This window comes from Ylistrum balloti, unplaced genomic scaffold (genome assembly GCF_031769215.1).
Source record: "Ylistrum balloti isolate Yb309-2 unplaced genomic scaffold, AGI_CSIRO_Ybal_v1 Utg369992, whole genome shotgun sequence".
Classification (NCBI taxonomy): Eukaryota; Metazoa; Mollusca; class Bivalvia; order Pectinida; family Pectinidae; genus Ylistrum; species Ylistrum balloti.
This window is the reverse complement of record NW_026782074.1, coordinates 830,955-851,437: the sequence shown is the minus strand read 5'-3', so window position 1 is coordinate 851,437 and position 20,483 is coordinate 830,955. Positions and strand designations below refer to the sequence as shown.

The 20,483-nt window shown below is 35.5% G+C and overlaps 1 protein-coding gene across 1 annotated transcript in view; it reads right to left on the bottom strand.

The window, feature by feature from the left end:
- Positions 1-667: 667 nt before the first annotated feature.
- Positions 668-20,483, bottom strand: part of LOC132548000 (tyrosine-protein phosphatase 10D-like) — a 35,562-nt gene continuing 15,746 nt past the window's right edge. The window contains exons 17-31 of the mRNA XM_060211814.1: positions 19,893-20,162; positions 18,472-18,596; positions 17,618-17,731; positions 17,232-17,295; positions 15,993-16,475; positions 14,205-14,400; positions 14,007-14,091; positions 13,058-13,225; positions 12,658-12,792; positions 11,809-11,931; positions 11,180-11,328; positions 10,544-10,679; positions 9,867-9,969; positions 5,514-5,525; positions 668-699 (exon numbers count right to left, since the gene is read on the bottom strand). Of these exons, the coding sequence (XP_060067797.1) occupies positions 668-699; positions 5,514-5,525; positions 9,867-9,969; positions 10,544-10,679; positions 11,180-11,328; positions 11,809-11,931; positions 12,658-12,792; positions 13,058-13,225; positions 14,007-14,091; positions 14,205-14,400; positions 15,993-16,475; positions 17,232-17,295; positions 17,618-17,731; positions 18,472-18,596; positions 19,893-20,162 (2,195 nt within the window). The remainder of the gene's footprint in view (positions 700-5,513; positions 5,526-9,866; positions 9,970-10,543; positions 10,680-11,179; positions 11,329-11,808; positions 11,932-12,657; positions 12,793-13,057; positions 13,226-14,006; positions 14,092-14,204; positions 14,401-15,992; positions 16,476-17,231; positions 17,296-17,617; positions 17,732-18,471; positions 18,597-19,892; positions 20,163-20,483) is intronic.

Genomic DNA, 20,483 nt, shown 5'->3' with positions numbered 1-20,483 from the left:
AGAAATAAATTTTTGTTTAAATAGGAGATTACCCATTCAGTAAGTGATTTATCTTTCAATGCTGTATACATTAAATGTATTGAACTTTTATCTGGAGTGATTCTGGGTAGTTAAAATACTTTGTTTCCAGGTGAGAAAGTTGGTTTTAATAACCCATATTACACATTCTCAGCTTCTAAAGTAACACTGTAGGAAATGTTTGATGCTAGTCGTATGATCACAATTACTTTGGAAACAAGGCACTACTCAAATAATATTAGGCACTTATATATGAATTTAAGGCAATACGTGCAGAAAAGTACATCCTTTCATTTTTTACAATGAAAGACCTAAAGAGGTCACTAGTAATTGGTGAGACAGTTACACTATATTTATTGCCAAATAGCTTCTCTAATATAACACTAAAATATCCAACAAATAAATCTCAACATTAAAGAGACTTTTGCGTGATCCCTATAGTGACTTAATTAGTACTGGTTTAATCACCTACCTGTACATTAGATTAAAACATCAAATAAAAAATTATGAACAACATTACAGAAAAAAATCTCTTAAAAATGTTGCAATAATACAATCTCGCCAAACAGTCTTTTTTCTGTGACTGTTTTAGTTTTCCTGTCCTCAGAACAGATTGTAATCTTGATATGATCTGGTATGGATGCCTGAATCACTGTACTTCCACATTGATGCCTTCATCATCTGTAATGATAAAACACAAGAGAAAGATAAATAACTACTATTTATAAAGAAAGCCATGTATCTTCAAACAGAGCTAATTAACACTACCTGTTAATAGACATGGATCTACAAGGTGTGGTCTGTTTATAGAGTCTGTAATTAACAGTAAACTTCCCCATTGAAAGGCAGAATTCTTTTGTCTGAACAAATTACACCATTTTGTTGTGGCTTCTGTAATCACTGCAAATTATTCCATATTAAAAATCATTTTCAGTGAGGTCTTTCTAAAGCATGCAAGCTATTAATAATTCCCAGTTGTCAAGACAAACAATCCAACATGAAACATCCCTAATGACAACCCATATAGTTTATCCAATTTCTGATTAAGATTTCGTCCTATCACTTATCCAATATTTGTCCCACTAAACATTCAAAACTTGGCCTACAAACTTTGAGTGTTCTTTTCACTAAACATCCAACATTTTCCCAACTAAACGTCCAAAGTTTGTCCCACTAAACATGCAACATTTTCTCCAATAAACATTCAGTGATTGTACCACTAAACATCCAGTGTTTCTGCCACTAAATACCCTATGTTTGTCTCACCAAACAATTAGTATTTGTCCCTCTAATTGTGAACAGTTTTCCTTCCATCCATCCTGTGTTTATCCCACAACACAATCATATAGCTTGTCCAACTAACCTGACATCAGTGTAGGCAGATACTATCAGAACAAAGAACAGAACACATGCTTGAGAAGCAGTGAGCTGTATCTAAAATGGTGCCAAATTATCTGTATTACAAGAGGCTCCTGGGGCCTGTATTGCACACAATGGTATTCAGCTTTCACTGTAACGCATTTTCCTTCACAATTATTGTCACATTTTCCCAATAGATAAGGAGTTAATTAAAACTTTGAACTGAACTTTGATGAATAATTAATCTAAGCAAAAGAAACGATAATTTTAATCTTTTACCTATCTTCCTACATCGGGGTCTGCCTCTCTACAAGACCCCTGATTTAATTCCCCAAAGGATATTTGAAAGAAAATCTAGTCGAACATACTGTATAATAATACAATTTCATTTCAAAAGAAGACAGACTTTAAAGATTATATCCATCTCCTCTATAGTCCCCAGGCCTCAGGAGCCATGTCCCCAGGCCTCAAGAGCAATGTCCCTCAGTCCTTAAGAGCCATATCCCCCTGGCCTAAGGAGCCATGTCCCTCAGGCCTCAGGAGCCATGTCCCCAGGCCTCAGCAGTCATGTCCCTCAGGCCTCAGGAGCCATGTTCCTCAGGTCTCAGGAGCCATGTCCCCAGGCCTCAGCAGTCATGTCCCTCAGGCCTCAGGAGCCATGTCCCTCAGGTCTCAGGAGCCATGTCCCCCTGGCCTCAGGAGCCATGTCCCCAGGCCTCAAGAGCAATGTCCCTCAGTCCTTAAGAGCCATATCCCCCTGGCCTAAGGAGCCTATTCCCCTGCCTCAGGAGCATGAGACACAGCATTAACACAAAATTGTGTACCCTTCACTATAGAATCAAACCAAGTTTGAACAAAATTCTGTCATTCCTAGAAACAAAGAAGGAGACTTATGAATTGGTTAAATTTCCCCATTTTCTTCCTGCCATTCAGGCCAAAGGAGGGTGGAGACTCAACACTTATGCAAAACTGGTTCCACTTAGGACAAAAGCTGATGGACTGAGGACAGAGGACGGTTGTCACAGTATGACAGCTAACCAGTCCTTCAGACCAAGTGAGCTAAAACTGTAGCCATATCATCTATTTAAAATATAGTCAGATTACAGAAAAAATAAATGATCAAATTCTGGAACCTTTTAAAATAATCTCATGCCTTACATATGTATAATAGTATCTGTTTATCATGACTTGGTGAATCACACACTTTTTTAAACAGCTTCAGGTAAATTACTAACAAAATAAAAAATTGCCAAACTCACATTCAATGTAGATAAATGGATGGGAAAAACAACCTCAGAATAGACATTAAGATTCAAGCTCCTTATAAGGCTTCATAAATAACCTTTGATACTGTGTCTAACAGTTGTAACAAGAACTTGGTTATTTCATGTGAGTGCGGAGAGAATGAAAAAAATAATATACACATTCTTGTTCAAAATACTGATCACGAGGCTGTGACAGATAAATGGTGACATCAATAAAGTATATGGGACAATAAAGATTCACTGAAACTGTAACAAAGGAGTTTTAATCTAGCAAATATATTGTTAATAAAATGTTTAAGATTTTATTTTTAAGACTCATGCAAACCAAATCATCAGGTTTTAAAACGGGATCATCTCATTCTTTCATGACTTTTTGATAATGAACATGCATGGTTGTGTTTTATATGTCAGTACTGACAGTGGGATCTTAATCATACACAGACTTATAATAAGTACAAATGTTTTATCTGTTGTATAACAAAGTCAACCTACAGTACAACATTATCCTCCAATCCCTATGATTGGAGAATATAATGGTCACCAGTGGGAATATATATACAACTTCACTGAAGATAATATGAGAGACTTAAGATATTCCCATTTACCCAAGAATACTAAATTTGGGCAAGATCCATTTATTCTTATAGGACAGTTTTCCAATTTGGACCCCACACCTAAGGCTCCTGAGACTACTTGTTAGGGGGCCACAATCCATTGTTATAAACAGCTGATTCTGCTTCACCCAAGAATACTTCAGGCTAAATTTGGGATATATCCAGTCATTACTGCAGGAGGAGTAGGCTTTTAAAGAAAATACTCTCTCATTCCCCTATTAGGCAACGCCCTCCCTGTCCCAGGGGGTCAAGATTCACAATTAATATCAAACTGATTCCCTTTCACCCAAACACGATCAACAAATTAGGACAAATCCAATCATTCTTACAGGGGAAGTAGGATTTTAAATGACTTGCCATATTTCCCCTTTAGGCCTAACCCTCATGCCCTAGGGAGAGTAGGGGGTGGACGCACAATTTTTACCAAACATTTTCTCCTTCCCCTAATGATGCTTCTAACCAAATTTGGTCAAAATCCCAAAATAGCATTTTGTAGAAAAAGTTAACAGGCAAAAGATAATGTATGAGGGGTGTTGTTGTATTCCTAAAAACAAGCAATGATAATTATCAAAATATATTTACACCCAAGCTCCATTACATGCCCCTATTCATAAAAACCCATGCTTCAAGCCTCTATGCTGTAGAATATAGGGTGATGGTACAGATCCCCTACAGAGGGTAAGAGAATGATACAGGCACCTGTGAGATATATAATGTCGAAACAGGTCCATGATGTGGAATATAGGGCAATGCTAAGTAATGAGTTAAGACACTGACAGTAAAGATCTCTGGGGGATAAGTTAGGACACTGATAGTAAAGACTCCTTGGGGATGAGTTAGGACAATGATAGTAAAGACCCCTGAGTGATGAGTTAGGACACTGATAGTAAAGACCCCTGAGTGATGAGTTAGGACACTGATAGTAAAGATTCCTTGGGGATGAGTTAGGACAATGATAGTAAAGACCCCTGAGTGATGAGTTAGGACACTGATAGTAAAGACCCCTTAGTGATGAGTTAGAATACTGATAGTAAAGACCCCTGAGTGATGAGTTAGGACACTGATAATAAAGACCCCTGAGTGATGAGTTAGGACACTGATAGTAAAGACCGTTGAGTAATGAGTTAGGATACTGATAGAAAAGACCCCTGAGTGATGAGTTAGGACAATGATAGTAAAGACCCCTGAGTGATGAGTTAGGACACTGATAGTAAAGACCCCTGAGTGATGAGTTAGGACACTGATAGTAAAGACCCCTGAGTGATGAGTTAGGACACTGACAGTAAAGACCCCTGAGTGATGAGTTAGGACACTGATAGAAAAGACCCCTGAGTGATGAGTTAGGACACTGATAGTAAAGACCCCTGAGTGATGAGTTAGGACACTGACAGTAAAGATCTCTGAGTGATGAGTTAGACACTGATAGAAAAGACCCCTGAGTGATGAGTTAGGACACTGATAGTAAAGACCCCTGAGTGATGAGTTAGGACACTGATAATAAAGACCCCTGAGTGATGAGTTAGGACACTGATAGTAAAGACCGTTGAGTAATGAGTTAGGACACTGACAGTAAAGATCTCTGAGTGATGAGTTAGGACAATGATAGTAAAGACCCCTGAGTGATGAGTTAGGACACTGATAGTAAAGACCCCTGAGTGATGAGTTAGGACACTGATAGTAAAGACCCCTGAGTGATGAGTTAGGACACTGATAGTAAAGACCCCTTAGTGATGAGTTAGGACACTGATAGTAAACACCACTGTCAGGGAGGAATTTGGACAATGTTGCTAAAGACATTGTACAAGGGACAATATGATACTGACTGCTGTGGGTGAATATGGAACTATGCTGGAATCTAATTTGGAAAAATATACAATTATGCTAAACAGATCAGTGAAGCTAAATACAGATGGGAATATTGGACAATGTTAAAGGCCATGTTAAGTTCCTTCTGGAATAATTTCACAGTAGCCTGAGGTCATGAAATATCCTATCCTGTTACAAAAGATATTTTCAGTATTGGAACATACTTATTTTGCAAAAGTTCAAATCCCAAGTGGAAAACAAAATGTAAAGTTCCTTTAAAATAAAAACAAGTATCAAGTGATGCAAGTTTTTCATGGCAGCCAAAAAAAAAAAAAAAAAATTCACAAACAGAAAACAAACGTCATGCCATCATAACTGTTGTCAGTGATTAGTACAAAAAATAATGAAAAAGAGAGAATAAACAAGAATGATACAAAAAACGTTAACGCACCTTTATCATGAGCTGGAATCAAAGAATTAGGCTGGATACAATTTACCAAAAGTCAGAGAATTGATAGTTTGTTGAACAGGTAATCATACCTACTGGGGATTCATAAACTTAAAATAAATTCTTGAATTCAGGAAAATGTTCCACTCCTTTCACAGACTAGTAAATCCTCATAAAATGGTGCAGCTAAATACCCCTCAGGATATCAAACTCAATCTAAAAATATTTGCACGTGTATCCAAACTGAGTTACATCAAAATCCAAACTGTTTTTAAAAGCACCATATATAAACAAATAGCCAATCAGATGACGACCTCTATGTTAAATCTGTATAGACTATCCCTAACATCATTACTGTTCCCACTCATTCCATTGTAGCACAATCAAATCACTTTGGAAATATCCTCCAAAAACCATTAAAGGTAGCAATTAAAATCAAAATTTCAAAGTTACAACATAATGTAACCGTTATGTCAATATTCTGACAGGATCAATCTAGTGTACTAGTACCCTTTACAGAACACAGCAGTAGATTAAAATCCTTCACTGAGAGAGCCAGGCTAGGCTAATTCATTATCAAGTGCTTATTTTGAGGGGTCAGAAACAACTTCACCATGAAACTTTATCAGAAAGCAATGCTTTATCCTGTAGTACCTATATATGAAAACCTCACCGCTGAAGGAGGGAACGGTTATTTTGAAATATGTTGGATGAAGAAATAAATTAAATTTTGTCACAGGTTCAAGGATTTAAATTGAATAGAAAAAACTTTTTTAAATGTTGAGTGCAAATGAAGCTTTAAAACTCTAAACGAGCTATTGATTCTGATAGCTATCCTGGTAACTCAATTCAAACTGAAGGTATCTCCTGGAATCTGAATCAACAAACTACAGTACGCAACAATGTAATGAGACATTTGAAATTTTTGCTATTGTTAATTAAATGTCATTTATTTCTCTTTTTAGTTTAAAATGAAATTACTCTTAGAGGAGAAGAGCAGTGAATTGAAAATCAATAAAGTATTAAATTTACAACAAAAGACACTACTATTAAGTTATACAAATGAAGAGGCTTAATGGGCCTGTATCACTTACAGTGTGTAATAATGATAACAAACTCGAAGTTATTAGGTACCTGCTCAAATTAATTTCAAAAAATCACTCAGAGAATCAATCATATTATTCAACATTTTAATTCTTTTCAATAGATTTTTATTTATCTATTTATTTATGCAACCTTCAAGAATGATAAATGTATTTCAACACATATCACTTTCGTGACCTTAAATGTAAAAGTCAAGGTCATTATTTTGGATAGACTTAGACATCCATTCAACCCTCCATGCTACTCATCCTACACTGTACCTGTGAATTTATCTTTCTTTGATATTTAGAAGCTGGAAAAAAGTTTACAACTGACAAATCTCACACACTGATATACTAATTAGCTCCATTTCCTGTCAGAGAGCTAGCTAATACCTGGTATATAATACCCAACAAATCAATTTTTTTGACAAGTAAACCTTAAAACATTCTAATGGCTAATGTTCCTTCACATGATATTTTAGATACTGACACAAACACAAGGTTTTTGATAAGAAAATAATCACAAAGCCGTAATATAAAGATAATGCGATTGTTTTACAACAATTTATCAGTGTGTATGGACAGTTTAATCAATTTCTTATTTGGTGACACTCAGTATGGATAAAATGTTGCAGCTAAGTATAGAAAATAGATGCTAATGAAGAAGTGGAGACAAATCTCCACTGGGAGTGTAGGCCAATCTATCTAACTTTGTCCAATGTCCTGGTGATACCTTCACTGCTGTGTCCAGTCAAGGCCAATCTATCTAACTTTTTCCAGTGTCCTGGTAACTACCTTCACTGCTGTGTCCAGTCAAGGCCAATCTATCTAACTTTGTCCAGTGTCCTGGTGACTACCTTCACTGCTGTGTCCAGTCAAGGCCAATCTATCTAACTTTGTCCAGTGTCCTGGTAACTACCTTCACTGCTGTGTCCAGTCAAGGCCAATCTATCTAACTTTGTCCAGTGTCCTGGTAACTACCTTCACTGCTGTGTCCAGTCAAGGCCAATCTATCTTTGTCCAAAGTAACCTACACTACAAGAACCTGTCATTAGTATCCAATATATTGGTCTTCTGCTGAATTTTCCTGAATTGTGTTCTACATTGGACATGTGACCAAATCTTGTTCTGAAATTGGAGTATAGAGTGACAACTCTAGTACTATTGCCTACTGGTGGCTGCTAAAATAACTCGGCCTTCTAGGCAGGACAGCAGCTGAGATTACAGCCAGCCATGAAGTCTGAATACATGTCAACATATATTTACAGGCTTGCCCTTTGTCCACAGGTGGTTCAAAATTTGTTTCACTTTACTAGCCTTTATCATTATGGCAGTGACAGAGGAAGATCAGGAAATCTTTACTGATACAATGTTGACTGATTGTCACATAAAGCTGTATATTTACTTAAGTAGATGAGACCTAAAAGATATATCAAGGATCTTGTTACCTTGTAGTTCCTTATACATCTCACATGAAATAAATGACAGTTTCTAAAACCAAGACCTAAATTTGCAGACCTTCTCATGAATTGAAAACCTTGTAACCTGAATCGTATCAACATAACAAATACCTTGTAAATAAATGATTATGACTTTACTCTTAGACTCCATTTCATCTCCTTTATATAGATCTCAATGTGACTTCAGGTCATAGAACACAACTGAATAAAGGACAATGTAGCTGTATATTGTGGTATGTACTGAAGGGTCATTATAATTTAGATTTACTAGATACAGTTGTAATACATAACATATTTTGAAGCTATAATAACCCTTGAACATTTTACTGAACCATCAAATTTCAAATAAATATCCAACTGAAGGTTTGTGTGCCCAATATGCATATAACAAGCTGAAGCCAAGAATGCCTTGGTTTTTTAAATATTTCACAGAATCCTAATTCATTAACGGCATTTGTGCAAGGCTACAAAATTGACAGAAAAACTAAATTCTGATAGCTGTTCTTGGAACTGCTAGTACGCTCCACACTGGTCGTTTGTCTGATGAAGGTGACCGTGTAGTCAATGAAACACCACACTCTGAACTTCTACTGGTTTTGTTAAAAGATGAAGGTGACAGTGTAGTCATCCAAACATCACATTGTAATCTTCTAATGGTTGTGTTATAAGAACTTCTATTCTGATAGCTGCTTTGCTATTAAGGCATTAAGTATGAAATATAAAACCATATTTTTTACTAACAGTTCAAAAAATTGAGACTGTTTCTTGGGAGCACATATTACTGTGATCATAATGGTAGACTTCTAAGTATAAACATCCATATTATAAAGAGATACTGATATGATGACAGACCAAATGACAGAGAATATAAATGACTTTCCATTATAGGATACTGTAAAGCATGATCTACAATTACAAATGCAGCTACGCACAAATGCAGACAATACAAGGTCATAATGAGGTAAATACAACAAGGTCAACATAAGGTCAAATCAAGGTCAATGCCAACAGAGACATTGACTATGCAGTACCTACATGTGATCAGGATATAGTCATTTGAAGGTCACTTGAAAATGTATCTTAAGGTCAACGTATGAAGGAATTGGCAGTATTTATACAATATAGTACCATCTATTACTACCTAATCAGTTGGTCAACATAACAACTATTTAACTTGGGCCTATGAGATCTTAAAATGTCAGACACTGGCCTAATGGTAAAAAGCTTTACATGGCAGAGCATACTGTAACACCACTAGTTAAACCCTGGTTTTAGATAAGGAACTGTACCACAGAATCACTCTGACCAGCAGTACATCTATAACACCAGAAAGTCTGAAATGTAAAATTCTGTCAACTTGATTTCAATACACCTTGATTTGATAGAGTGAAATATCCTGTGACTGTTAGCTAGCTCTAGCATACAGATACATACCAAAACTATAGGAAATCCTTCCATTATGCAGTTGAGACTGTTGAAATGATTAAAACCAGTTGGATTATATATAAATCATTAACATTACAAGCCTGTTCAGCTAAACGTTATCGGGTTTTATCTGAAGATACGATGTAATACATATAGTATAATGAACAGCTATATAGATTAGTGTATTGATTAGAAATCAAAATCTTGTACGTTATATCAACTTTTCAGACTACATAATGAAAGGATATCAGACTTTTATGACAGAATTACAGCAAACAGAAGCAATCTTAAGAATAGCAACCACTGACACTGACTGATTACTCACAACACCAGCAATCCTGTATATTCACCATTAAGCCACAATCAATCCATTATGTAGGACTTACCTTCATAACCTGCATTTGAGAATGCTGCATTTTCATAGACATGTTCGTCCTCATGGCCCTCCACAACACAGAGGATGCACTGGTGAATGCAGATGTACTGTTGCTGTAGTAAAATAGGATTATGATTTTGGATAAACATTTGTAAATAACATGTGCTCTCAAGTCATCAAATAACGTCAAATCACTACAAGGTTTCATCTCCCAATCCCTTTTACTGAAAGCATTGACGCTTACTACTAAGTATTCTGTATGTTAAATGATTTAAAACAGACATGAAGCATTTAAACTGAATATCAATGAAAACAAACTTATGTAAATTTATAACTAACAAACAAATTTTAATTGACATTCATCAAATATTATGAGAAGACTTCAATATTGAATATTAAGGTTAAATAATAGTTATCAAGTGTCATGAAACAGAAATTGTGACACCTGATATAGTAAACCAGTGTCAATACATGCAGAACATCAAAACTGTCATCCTATACTCATAATTCTTACAAAGTTATTTCCAGTGGGAAATAACCAACATTATGCTCAAAAATGCAATTTTTCTATGAGAATTACAGTAAAGTTTTTTTTACAGATGCACAACACCGGATAAAGATGATCACAATAGTTCACCATGATATTTTGTCTCAAATAACATAAAAATGATAGTTAAAAACCCTTACCTCTGTCTGAACCATCCAAACACGTTCTCGTCTCATCTCAGCGACTGTTTGGAAGATATCCACTTCGCCATGTTCGCTAATGTTCTGTAGTAGTCTATCCAATGCTATGTAAGTCCCTGACCTCCCCACTCCAGCACTGAACAAAACAATTCCAATAAGTCAATCAACATTCACATCACTTCAGAATAAATCATTATATGTGTGTAACGTAATTAAACAGAATGTTACAGTCTTCTGTCGGCCATTTGTTTCATGGACTCAAACTTTTATAAACATATATAACATTGATTATATTACAACTTATCTGTGTATAGAGAGTTATATGGACTTAATATCATCAACAACAAAAATGAAACAAATTCTGAAGGAAAGAGCCAACATCAGGTATCCAAAGTGGTTATTAAGTGTGGCACTTCAATGTGAGTATGGATAACAGAAGGTACACAGGGCCATTCAACACAAACTGTTACAAGTATATAAGACAAGAATATCAATCACAACATACTAACTTGTTGTCAATAAAATCAATACCTGCTTATTGGCAACATGTGGGTATGTTGTGATTAGTATTCTTGTTTTCTAATTTGTGTATATGTAAAGTGTGTATGTATACAGAGATTCCCAACAAATACTGACCTACAATGAACTACTATAGGACCACATTCCCTGTTCAATTTATCTCTCACTGTCCGCACAAACCGAATCAGTGTCTGTGGTTTGTCTGGAACACCAAAATCAGGCCAAGCCAGGAAATGGAAGTGACGAATCTGTCGGGATATGTCTCCCTGGAAGCGGAAAAACCAGACACAATAAGTAAACAATCACTGTTTATTACATGTATATAAACATGATTTAGCTATACCGACTTGACTGTGCAGTTGTATAGACCTGACAGACGATATTGATAAAGTCAAGCCAAACATAACTTTTCAACATCGTTTAGCAATATTTTTAATAACATCAACTGAAAATCTTTAATTTTAACGACTGATGTGGAATGAATCCATATTTTAAATTGTTCAAAGTATATCCAAGGAATATAAACACCATATTTCCTGTTGAAAATTCCAGACCTACAGTACAACTTCTGCTTATGTGATAGTAATCTGTGTGATGGATGGACAGACCTAGAGTTTAAAGGATACTGGCTGTCTTTAGTCATGTAGAGATTTTATACAATATTTGAAGGGCTATGAAGGCATTATACATCAAGTTTTACAAAGTCATAAATTGGTCAAATAATTGAATGATAAATATGTACTGACCAAAGAGAGCCGGAATTCTGTGATAGTCCAGGATGGAAATTTGGTCTCATTTAGTGCTGCCACCTGGAGGTCACCATAAAACATAGCATCTGTGCCATGAGGCCAGTAATGGTCACACTTTTCCTGGAAAAAAAACATGAAGATAAATAATGTTCAAGGTCATCCCAATATCAATACCTAATGTCAATACCCAATACCTTATATCAATATGAAATATGAACAATGTTTACATCTCAATTATAACATATCACCATTTTTTTTAAAACCTTATAAGTGTCTTGTTGTGTGAAATATTTACAATCTATATCTATGATATATTTTGATTAATTGACTGATGACCAAAGTCCAGCCTGAATTAACCTTGAATCAGTCTTTACATTTAGTCGACTTTCTGGACATCAGTACATTCATCAAAACAACAGTTCAGATATCTTGCCCAACCTTTATAATTCAATTTCAAAGTCATCAGGGGAAAATCTACAGCAAAATCAAAAAGTATTATCTTATCTACGACTAAAAGAGCCACTTGATCATTGTCACAATGATTGTCACATTGGCTATCAGCTGAGGCTGTCTGTTCTCCTTATACCATCCATCTACCAGTTCATCTAATTCCAATTCTATGTAAATCAATCGGATTTCCAACATAGGACAAATGACACTTGATGAATATCTCGACTGCATTAATTGTAACAATGACCAGTCCAGCACAAAGACAAATGGCTGAAGCACAATTGGAAAAAAAAGGATGGATTTTATGTGTTGTCCAATTGATAAATTGTAAAAGAAACTAAGGTGTATTACAACAATATAATATTACACTTAAATGAAAACACAATATATCCTTACCCTTCCTTTCTCCACACACTTTGTGAGCATGACAATATTGCGTGAGTTCTGTTCCCATATCATCCTCCAGAAGTCATCTCGGGTAGACGGTAGCGCCCCCTGAGTCACAATATATTCACGTCTGGAGTTGAAGCCCTAAAATCCAACAACAAAACAATACAGAAAATTGTCCTTGATTAAGAATACCTTGGTAATGATCAACAGTTAAACTAAATTCAGAATCAACTCCATCTTCAGTATGTATTTCTTAAGTCAGAAGGAAGATAATACAGCTGATCAGAACTTTCAAAATTTGATAAAACATTTTCTTGTTTCAACATAGAAATGTTAAGTGATTGCTTTCCTCTACAGGTATAAAAAATACCCTTTGTAAGGTATTAGAAAGAAGACTTTTACATACAGGCATGTAGTTTGCGTTGATGTAGTCAGAGCCTTCCTCGTCATCAGTGGGTAGAAGCTTCACACGAGAGTGGTCATATGGCAGGATGTTTGTGAATCTGTTCTTCCCTCTGTTTTCTGGGAGTTCTGCTGCAGAACATGGCTGTTCACGGCCAATCTCTTTCAAGTCCTAAGGATAGTGAGTAAAACAGATCACTAAGTTTATAGAGCAGAATGTCTGTAACTTGCCATGACCTCCTGAGGTCATACATATATAAAATTGATACTACGTCTGTAACACACCATGACCTCCTGAGGTCATACATACATAAATTGATACTACGTCTGTAACACACCATGACCTCCTGAGGTCATACATACATAAAATTGATACTATGTCTGTAACACACCATGACCTCCTGAGGTCATACATACATAAAATTGATACTACGTCTGTAACACACCATGACCTCCTGAGGTTATACATACATAAATTGATACTACGTCTGTAACAAACCAGGACCTCTTGAGGCCATACATATATAATATTGATATTAATGATAAAAGGGGCCACTACGTTCAGATCAGTTGATGAAGAATCAGAGTAATGTGACCTTGACTAAAGATTCTAGATTCAATCCCTACTGTGCTCTGTTCATGTTTGTCAGGCGGTCGAGATCATGGACTGACTCTGCGTTCATGATTGTGGCCTTGGGCAACACATTTTAACCTTAATGCTGTGGATAATATATGACTGGTGCCCTGTTTAATGAAACAGTTGCCACCTTCTACAAGGAGACCCCACGTCTCAAAATGACCCTGGCTGTTTACTAGGTAACAGACCCAGCAGACAAATAAACAAACAAGCAATCAATTGTCTTATGGGGAAGGGGAAATAACCTGTATATTACCACTAGTAGAAGTGTATGGTTTGTAAAAGGGTTTACATGTAACGTAAAACTTATACATACCTCAAACTGTTCTGCATACTTGAAATCGGAGTCTGCTGACATGGATATGATATGATTACTGAAATCTGCGGTACTGACAGGGTGACTGTAGGAGAAAATTTGAATGATATTTTTTACTCAAAATCACATATTCTTCAGAAATAGATTTTTATGATTTTTATACTACAATTTTTTAATTGGTAAGACTAGAAGACTAACCTCTTTCTGCTTTTGCGTAGAGATGACCGAGGAGTCATGCTTAGCCTTTGTGAGTTACGTTCTTTGTACATATTACTGCGTCGATCCCGCATTCGTCGGAAGGCAATGAAGAGAATTATGAAGATGATGACTAACAGAATGGCAGTCACCACCCCACCAATAATTCCTCCTACATTGTTGTCTTCCACAACTTGACCTGCAGGTGAAATAGTGTTCTTTGATAACAAAAATTTTGACAATGGATTTATCATCATTCTTACATAATTGACGTAAAGAAATTTGGTGTTGTTACATGGTCATATTAAGTAATATCTGACCTTTACAATATCATCCATACCATGTGATATAATGGGGATCATAATTCTGCATCAATAATTGTGTACACTATGTACAACACTATATATACTGTGTACACTACCATATATACTGTACAACACCATATATACTGTGTATAATGCCATATATACTGTATACAACACCATATATACTATACAACACCATATATACTGTGTATATTGCCATATATATTGTATACAACACCATATATACTATACAACACCATATATACTGTGTACAACACCATATATACTGTGTACAACACCATATATTCTGTGTACAACACCATATACACAGTGTACAACACCATATATACTGTGTACAACACTGTATACACAGTGTACAACACTATATATACTGTAAACAACACCATATATTCTGTGTACAACACCATATATACTGTACAACACCATATATACTGTACAACACCATATATACTGTACAAACCATATATACTGTGTACAACACCATGTATACTGTGTACAACACCATATATACTGTGTACAACACCATATACACAGTGTAAAACACCATGTATACTGTGTACAACACCATAAATACTGTGTACAACACTTTATGCACTGTGTACAACACCCTATATACTGTGTACAACACCACATATACTGTATACAACACCATATATACTGTGTACAACACCACATATACTGTGTACAACACCATATACACAGTGTACAACACCATATATACTGTGTACAACACCATGTATACGGTGTACAACACCATAAATACTGTGTACAACACTTTATACACTGTGTACAACACCCTATATACTGTGTACAACACCATATATTCTGTGTACAACACCATATACACAGTGTACAACACCATATATACTGTGTACAACACTGTATACACAGTGTACAACACTATATATACTGTGAACAACACCATATATTCTGTGTACAACACCATATATACTGTGTACAACACCATATATACTGTGTACAACACCATATATACTGTACAACACCATATATACTGTACAAACCATATATTCTGTGTACAACACCATATATACTGTGTACAACACCATGTATACTGTGTACAACACCATATACACAGTGTACAACACCATGTATACTGTGTACAACACCATATATTCTGTGTACAACACCCTATATACTGTGTACAACACCATATATACTGTATACAACACCATATATACTGTGTACAACACCATATATACTGTGTAAAGTATCACATATTCTACAGATAATCACATAAACACATGTTTCTTGTATTTTACATATTATCTTTCATCACTTATTCCCTAACATACCTATTATACATACATCAATATAAATACTACAATTTGATCAACTTTTATAAACTATCCTAGTACATATAGTACTATAGAGTAATAGTATATAGTGAGAGTTGAAGATACAGTTACAACACAGTGTATGTGTAGAGATTTGAGTGTTTACTTACTGGTAAGGAATGGTTTGGAGTAGTTTGTATCTGTATATCCACCATATGTGTAACCTCTCAACTTGACATAATACTTGGTCTGTGGTTTAAGCGGCCCATTACAATATGAACGTGAATAACAGTCAGACTCTGTACCAATCTCAAACACTTTAGAGTCCACAGTGACGCTACGTTTGTGTAGACGAAACACTCCATTGCATGTGGAAGTCTCCTCAAAGAAAGAAGAACAGTTAGCAATGGCCTGGTAAGCCTTTATACTGGGGTCCACTTGGGCGGCCTTCCAACCCGGGAGCGTGGCATGGGTGTTGGTGTACTGTTCGGTCGTATCCGTGGCAACAATTACGGTGTAATTCACAACATTCCCATATTTTACTGAGAATGCATTTGTAAAATGAACAATTAGTGTTGTTGGAGTAACTGTGGCAATACCTTTGTCAGTTACACCTTTAGGCGTAGAGGTGGCAGCATCTATAATTGGAGGAGCTGTAACAGAAATTAGATCAAATCTTTATCAGTAACTGTGGTGATACGTATATCAGTAACACCGTTAGATGTTGAGTTGGCAGCGTCTACATACAACTGACTACAGACAAACATACCATGGTAAGAGATGAATTGATTCAGTTGACCAACACTATAAAGTCAACGGAACAGTACAGGAATGTAAAGGATCACAATATGTTGCTTATGATATTTTGGTCGTGTTAACACCACCACTACCTTCTCTTGAAAAAGTGAGAAGCTCGAGAAATCAAATGGAATTAATCTAATTAACACATTTCAAAATGAGAGGGCAAGTTGTTATCAGGTACCAAGTGACAGATTCTCCGCATATCATTAATCTGATGTTAGTTTGACAGGTTGCACTCATGTCAGCTTGGAGATAAATGACAGTTACAGTAGTAGATTCTGTTAGTTGTGAAATATAATGCCTCTTACTACCTTATCTGTAACTGGAACATGAAAATAACAGATATGCAGGCCTTTGTCCCCATATACATAGCTAAATATAATTGTTTAATCAATTTATTTACAGAAGATGCCAAGTGCGACCTTTGACCCTTTAACTTTGCCTGATGACCGTCTTAATATGTAGGTGTGGAACTTTAGAAATTATGAGTTAAATATGAACCAATCTGACCTGAGGTTTTTCAAGGTATGACATTGATTCAGAAGGTTGCCAAACTAAATGGTGGGTGCATAAAAAACTTAATGATAAAGAAAAAAGAAGAAACTTACGATAAGTTCGTAGAGTGATGTTGTACACTGCTGCCATTCCTACAGTCACTGTCTTAGCATACACCTACAACACCAAGTTAGAGGGTGTCATATTAAGTTGTTATAACAGAGAACTTTCAATGTCAACACTTTATATCAAACAGTTTAAGTATATAACTTTCTAATCTAAACACCAATTTATATCACACCAGGAAATACAATGAAATGGAAAAAACTTTCCAGAAGATATTAAACATGATATTTCACACAAATAATTTCAAAAAAAATGTAATGTAGAATTGTAAAGATATTTCATTTGAAAAGTATTTTCTTCTCTGGACCTTATAAAATTTATCATTTGAAAGTTTGTTACATATTTCAGTGTAAGATACATATGATCAACTGACTGTGAAGGTGTAGGTGTGACCAGCCTGGAGATTAGTGAAGTTCATGTTGTACACACTCTGGTACTGCACACTGCCTGCCAGGGTCAGGTTTCTACTACCAACAGTGCCGCCAACCTGTAATTAGGTGTACAGTATTAGTTTCAAAAAGAACTCTAAAAGTCTTCAATATATACACCCTATCCCTGGATAAAAACAGTCAAGAGTGACCCTCCGAGATTTCTTCTACACAAGGTTATCACAAATACACACAGATGTAAGCACTCTAGGGGGTACAAAAAAATATGAAATTTTGGGTTTGATTTTAAGCACAAGCTTTTTTAGGAAAATTAGGTCTTAGCATACACCTACAACACCAAGTTAGAAGGTGTCTTATCAAGTTGTTAGAACAGATGTCTATTATGTCACCACTTTATATCAAACAGTTTAAGTACATAACTGTCTCATCTAAAAACCAAATTTTGGGTTTGATTTTAAGCACAAGCTTTTTTAGGAAAATTTCCTTACATTTTTGCATTCAGTATGTATTGAGGATGTTAATAATTGCCAAGATTGTTCCAGTAAAACATCTACTTGACCCCAGGAATCCAAAGTAAGGCAATTCTAACCATTGTTAGGTTTGCTGTCTATTATTTCACAGCAAACCATTGATTGATTCTGTAGGTGAACCCCTAAACAAAACCTGGAGTCCAGTTGGGATCAATGTTTCACTAAAACAGCTCTAAGTAGTTAAATAGCTACATATTTTTTTAATTACATTTTTTTTCAAATTCAAATCTTTTCTTTACAGTTATCTAATAAACAAATAGCTTGACACAACAAGGCAAATTAAAAACAGTTTGATATAAACCACTCACCTGGCTGGAGTAAGTCACCAAATAGGCTGTGATAATGCCATTAGGTACTAAAGGAGGACGCCAGGTCAGATTGACCGTCAAAGGGGACAGCTCCACTGCCTTCAGGTCCTGGACTTGGGAAGGAGCTGAAACAACATAGGAATTTTCCTTTAAATCTGGTAACTAAATTAATTACACCACCCAATTCAAAGTTTTCTTTTTCCTTAATTTAATTTAATAATTTTGTTTTAAACTTATTCTGACAATTTTCAAAACCAGAATGAAATGAAAGAATAAAAACCTGCACTGTTCTTTGGCAGGAAAAGTTTAACCGTACAACAGTACCTGCATGTCTACAAGTACTTTGGAGACATTCAACCACTTTAACTCTGTCATGTCCATTTCATTTATAAAAGTAGTTTCACATGCTGCCTATACTTCCAGTGACAGCCAATACAGTCATTCAGCAAACAAGATCAGTCTATTTTAGGTTGTAAGTAAGGTAATGGTTTTGTTTTAGATTTTCCACCTGATACTGTGGATATTAAATGTTATGATCATATTAAGGCTTACAATTTAACATTCACAAGCTTATGATTGCATAAAAACCTTGAACCCACTTTAACCTTAGTTTTCATAATTCTAACACATACAGAGCATCTGCATGCCTTTACACACTTACCATTACATAAACCATACAAATCTGAAAAGTACAGCTGACCTTTAGATGTCAAGGTCAATTTGGATATGATGGCTACATGCTGTGTGTTATTCATTGTTAGCAGATACCAGTTATATTTAATGTAAGAATTCATAAAATTTGAAATGGAAATCCAATATTAATAACAGGCATCACTATATAACATATATCTCTAAAATATCAAATTAATGAAAAGTGATTATTTTAAGACAATGGAAGTGTGGACATTCCATTGAGCAATATCTACATGACATGGATAACATTTGTCTTAATCATTGACAGAATTTTACATAGGGATTTAAATTGCTGACAAATACAACTTTTCATGCAGATCAAAACTATTTTATGAATAAAATGTTTTTTGACACTTGACACAGAATGTGTCTTATTAGTCCCCAAGGTCAATAAATTGATTTAATTCTTATTGATTCAATTTTTTGTAGGAGTTTAGTTTCCCTCAGTCTATAATGCTAATCCACACATATCCATGGATAGACTTCATGCATAAATCATCAAAATATCTAAGCTTTATGTTTACATTTAATCAGGCTACCAAGTCATTCATACCTATTATCTGTTGAGTTATCTCCCTTACACATTAAACCTGTGTACTGATTCCTATTATACACATATCATCAGCCCAAACTATTTAACATATTATATCATGACTACTACTTTCTACTTCAACTACAATTCCATCTGACCACCAAGTATACATCTATATAGAAACTACTCCACCTACCAGCTTGGTTGGTTGTGATCCTCGGGAATACAGAATTCTGTTTGATCCCTGCAATGGCCACCACTTGGAAGTTATACAACGTAAAGGGTAATAAGTTATCAAATGTGACTGAGTGTTGATCTGCTGTCACAGCCAGACTGTGAATTCCGCATGGGTATTTGTCACGGAAACACACCACCATGAAACTATCAACATGACCTTCAGGCTTGTGGATTGTGAGAGTTATTTCTGATGATGTGGTGAGCTGCGTAACGTGAGGCTGGTTTGGTACTGAGGAAAGACAAAAAAATAAATATAAACACCAGGTACATAAAATCATACTATATGATACGCTCTGTCATACAACAGTTTGGTTGTCTGACCCAGACTGTACCTGTTGTATATAGATGTATTGTGGGTTGGTTTTCTGACCCAGACTGTACCTGTTGTATATAGATGTATTGTGGGTTGGTTGTCTGACCCAGACTGTACCTGTTGTATATAGATGTATTTTGGGTTGGTTGTCTGACCCAGACTGTACCTGTTGTATATAGATGTATTGTGGGTTGGTTTTCTGACTGAGACTGTACCTGTTTGTATATAGATGTATTG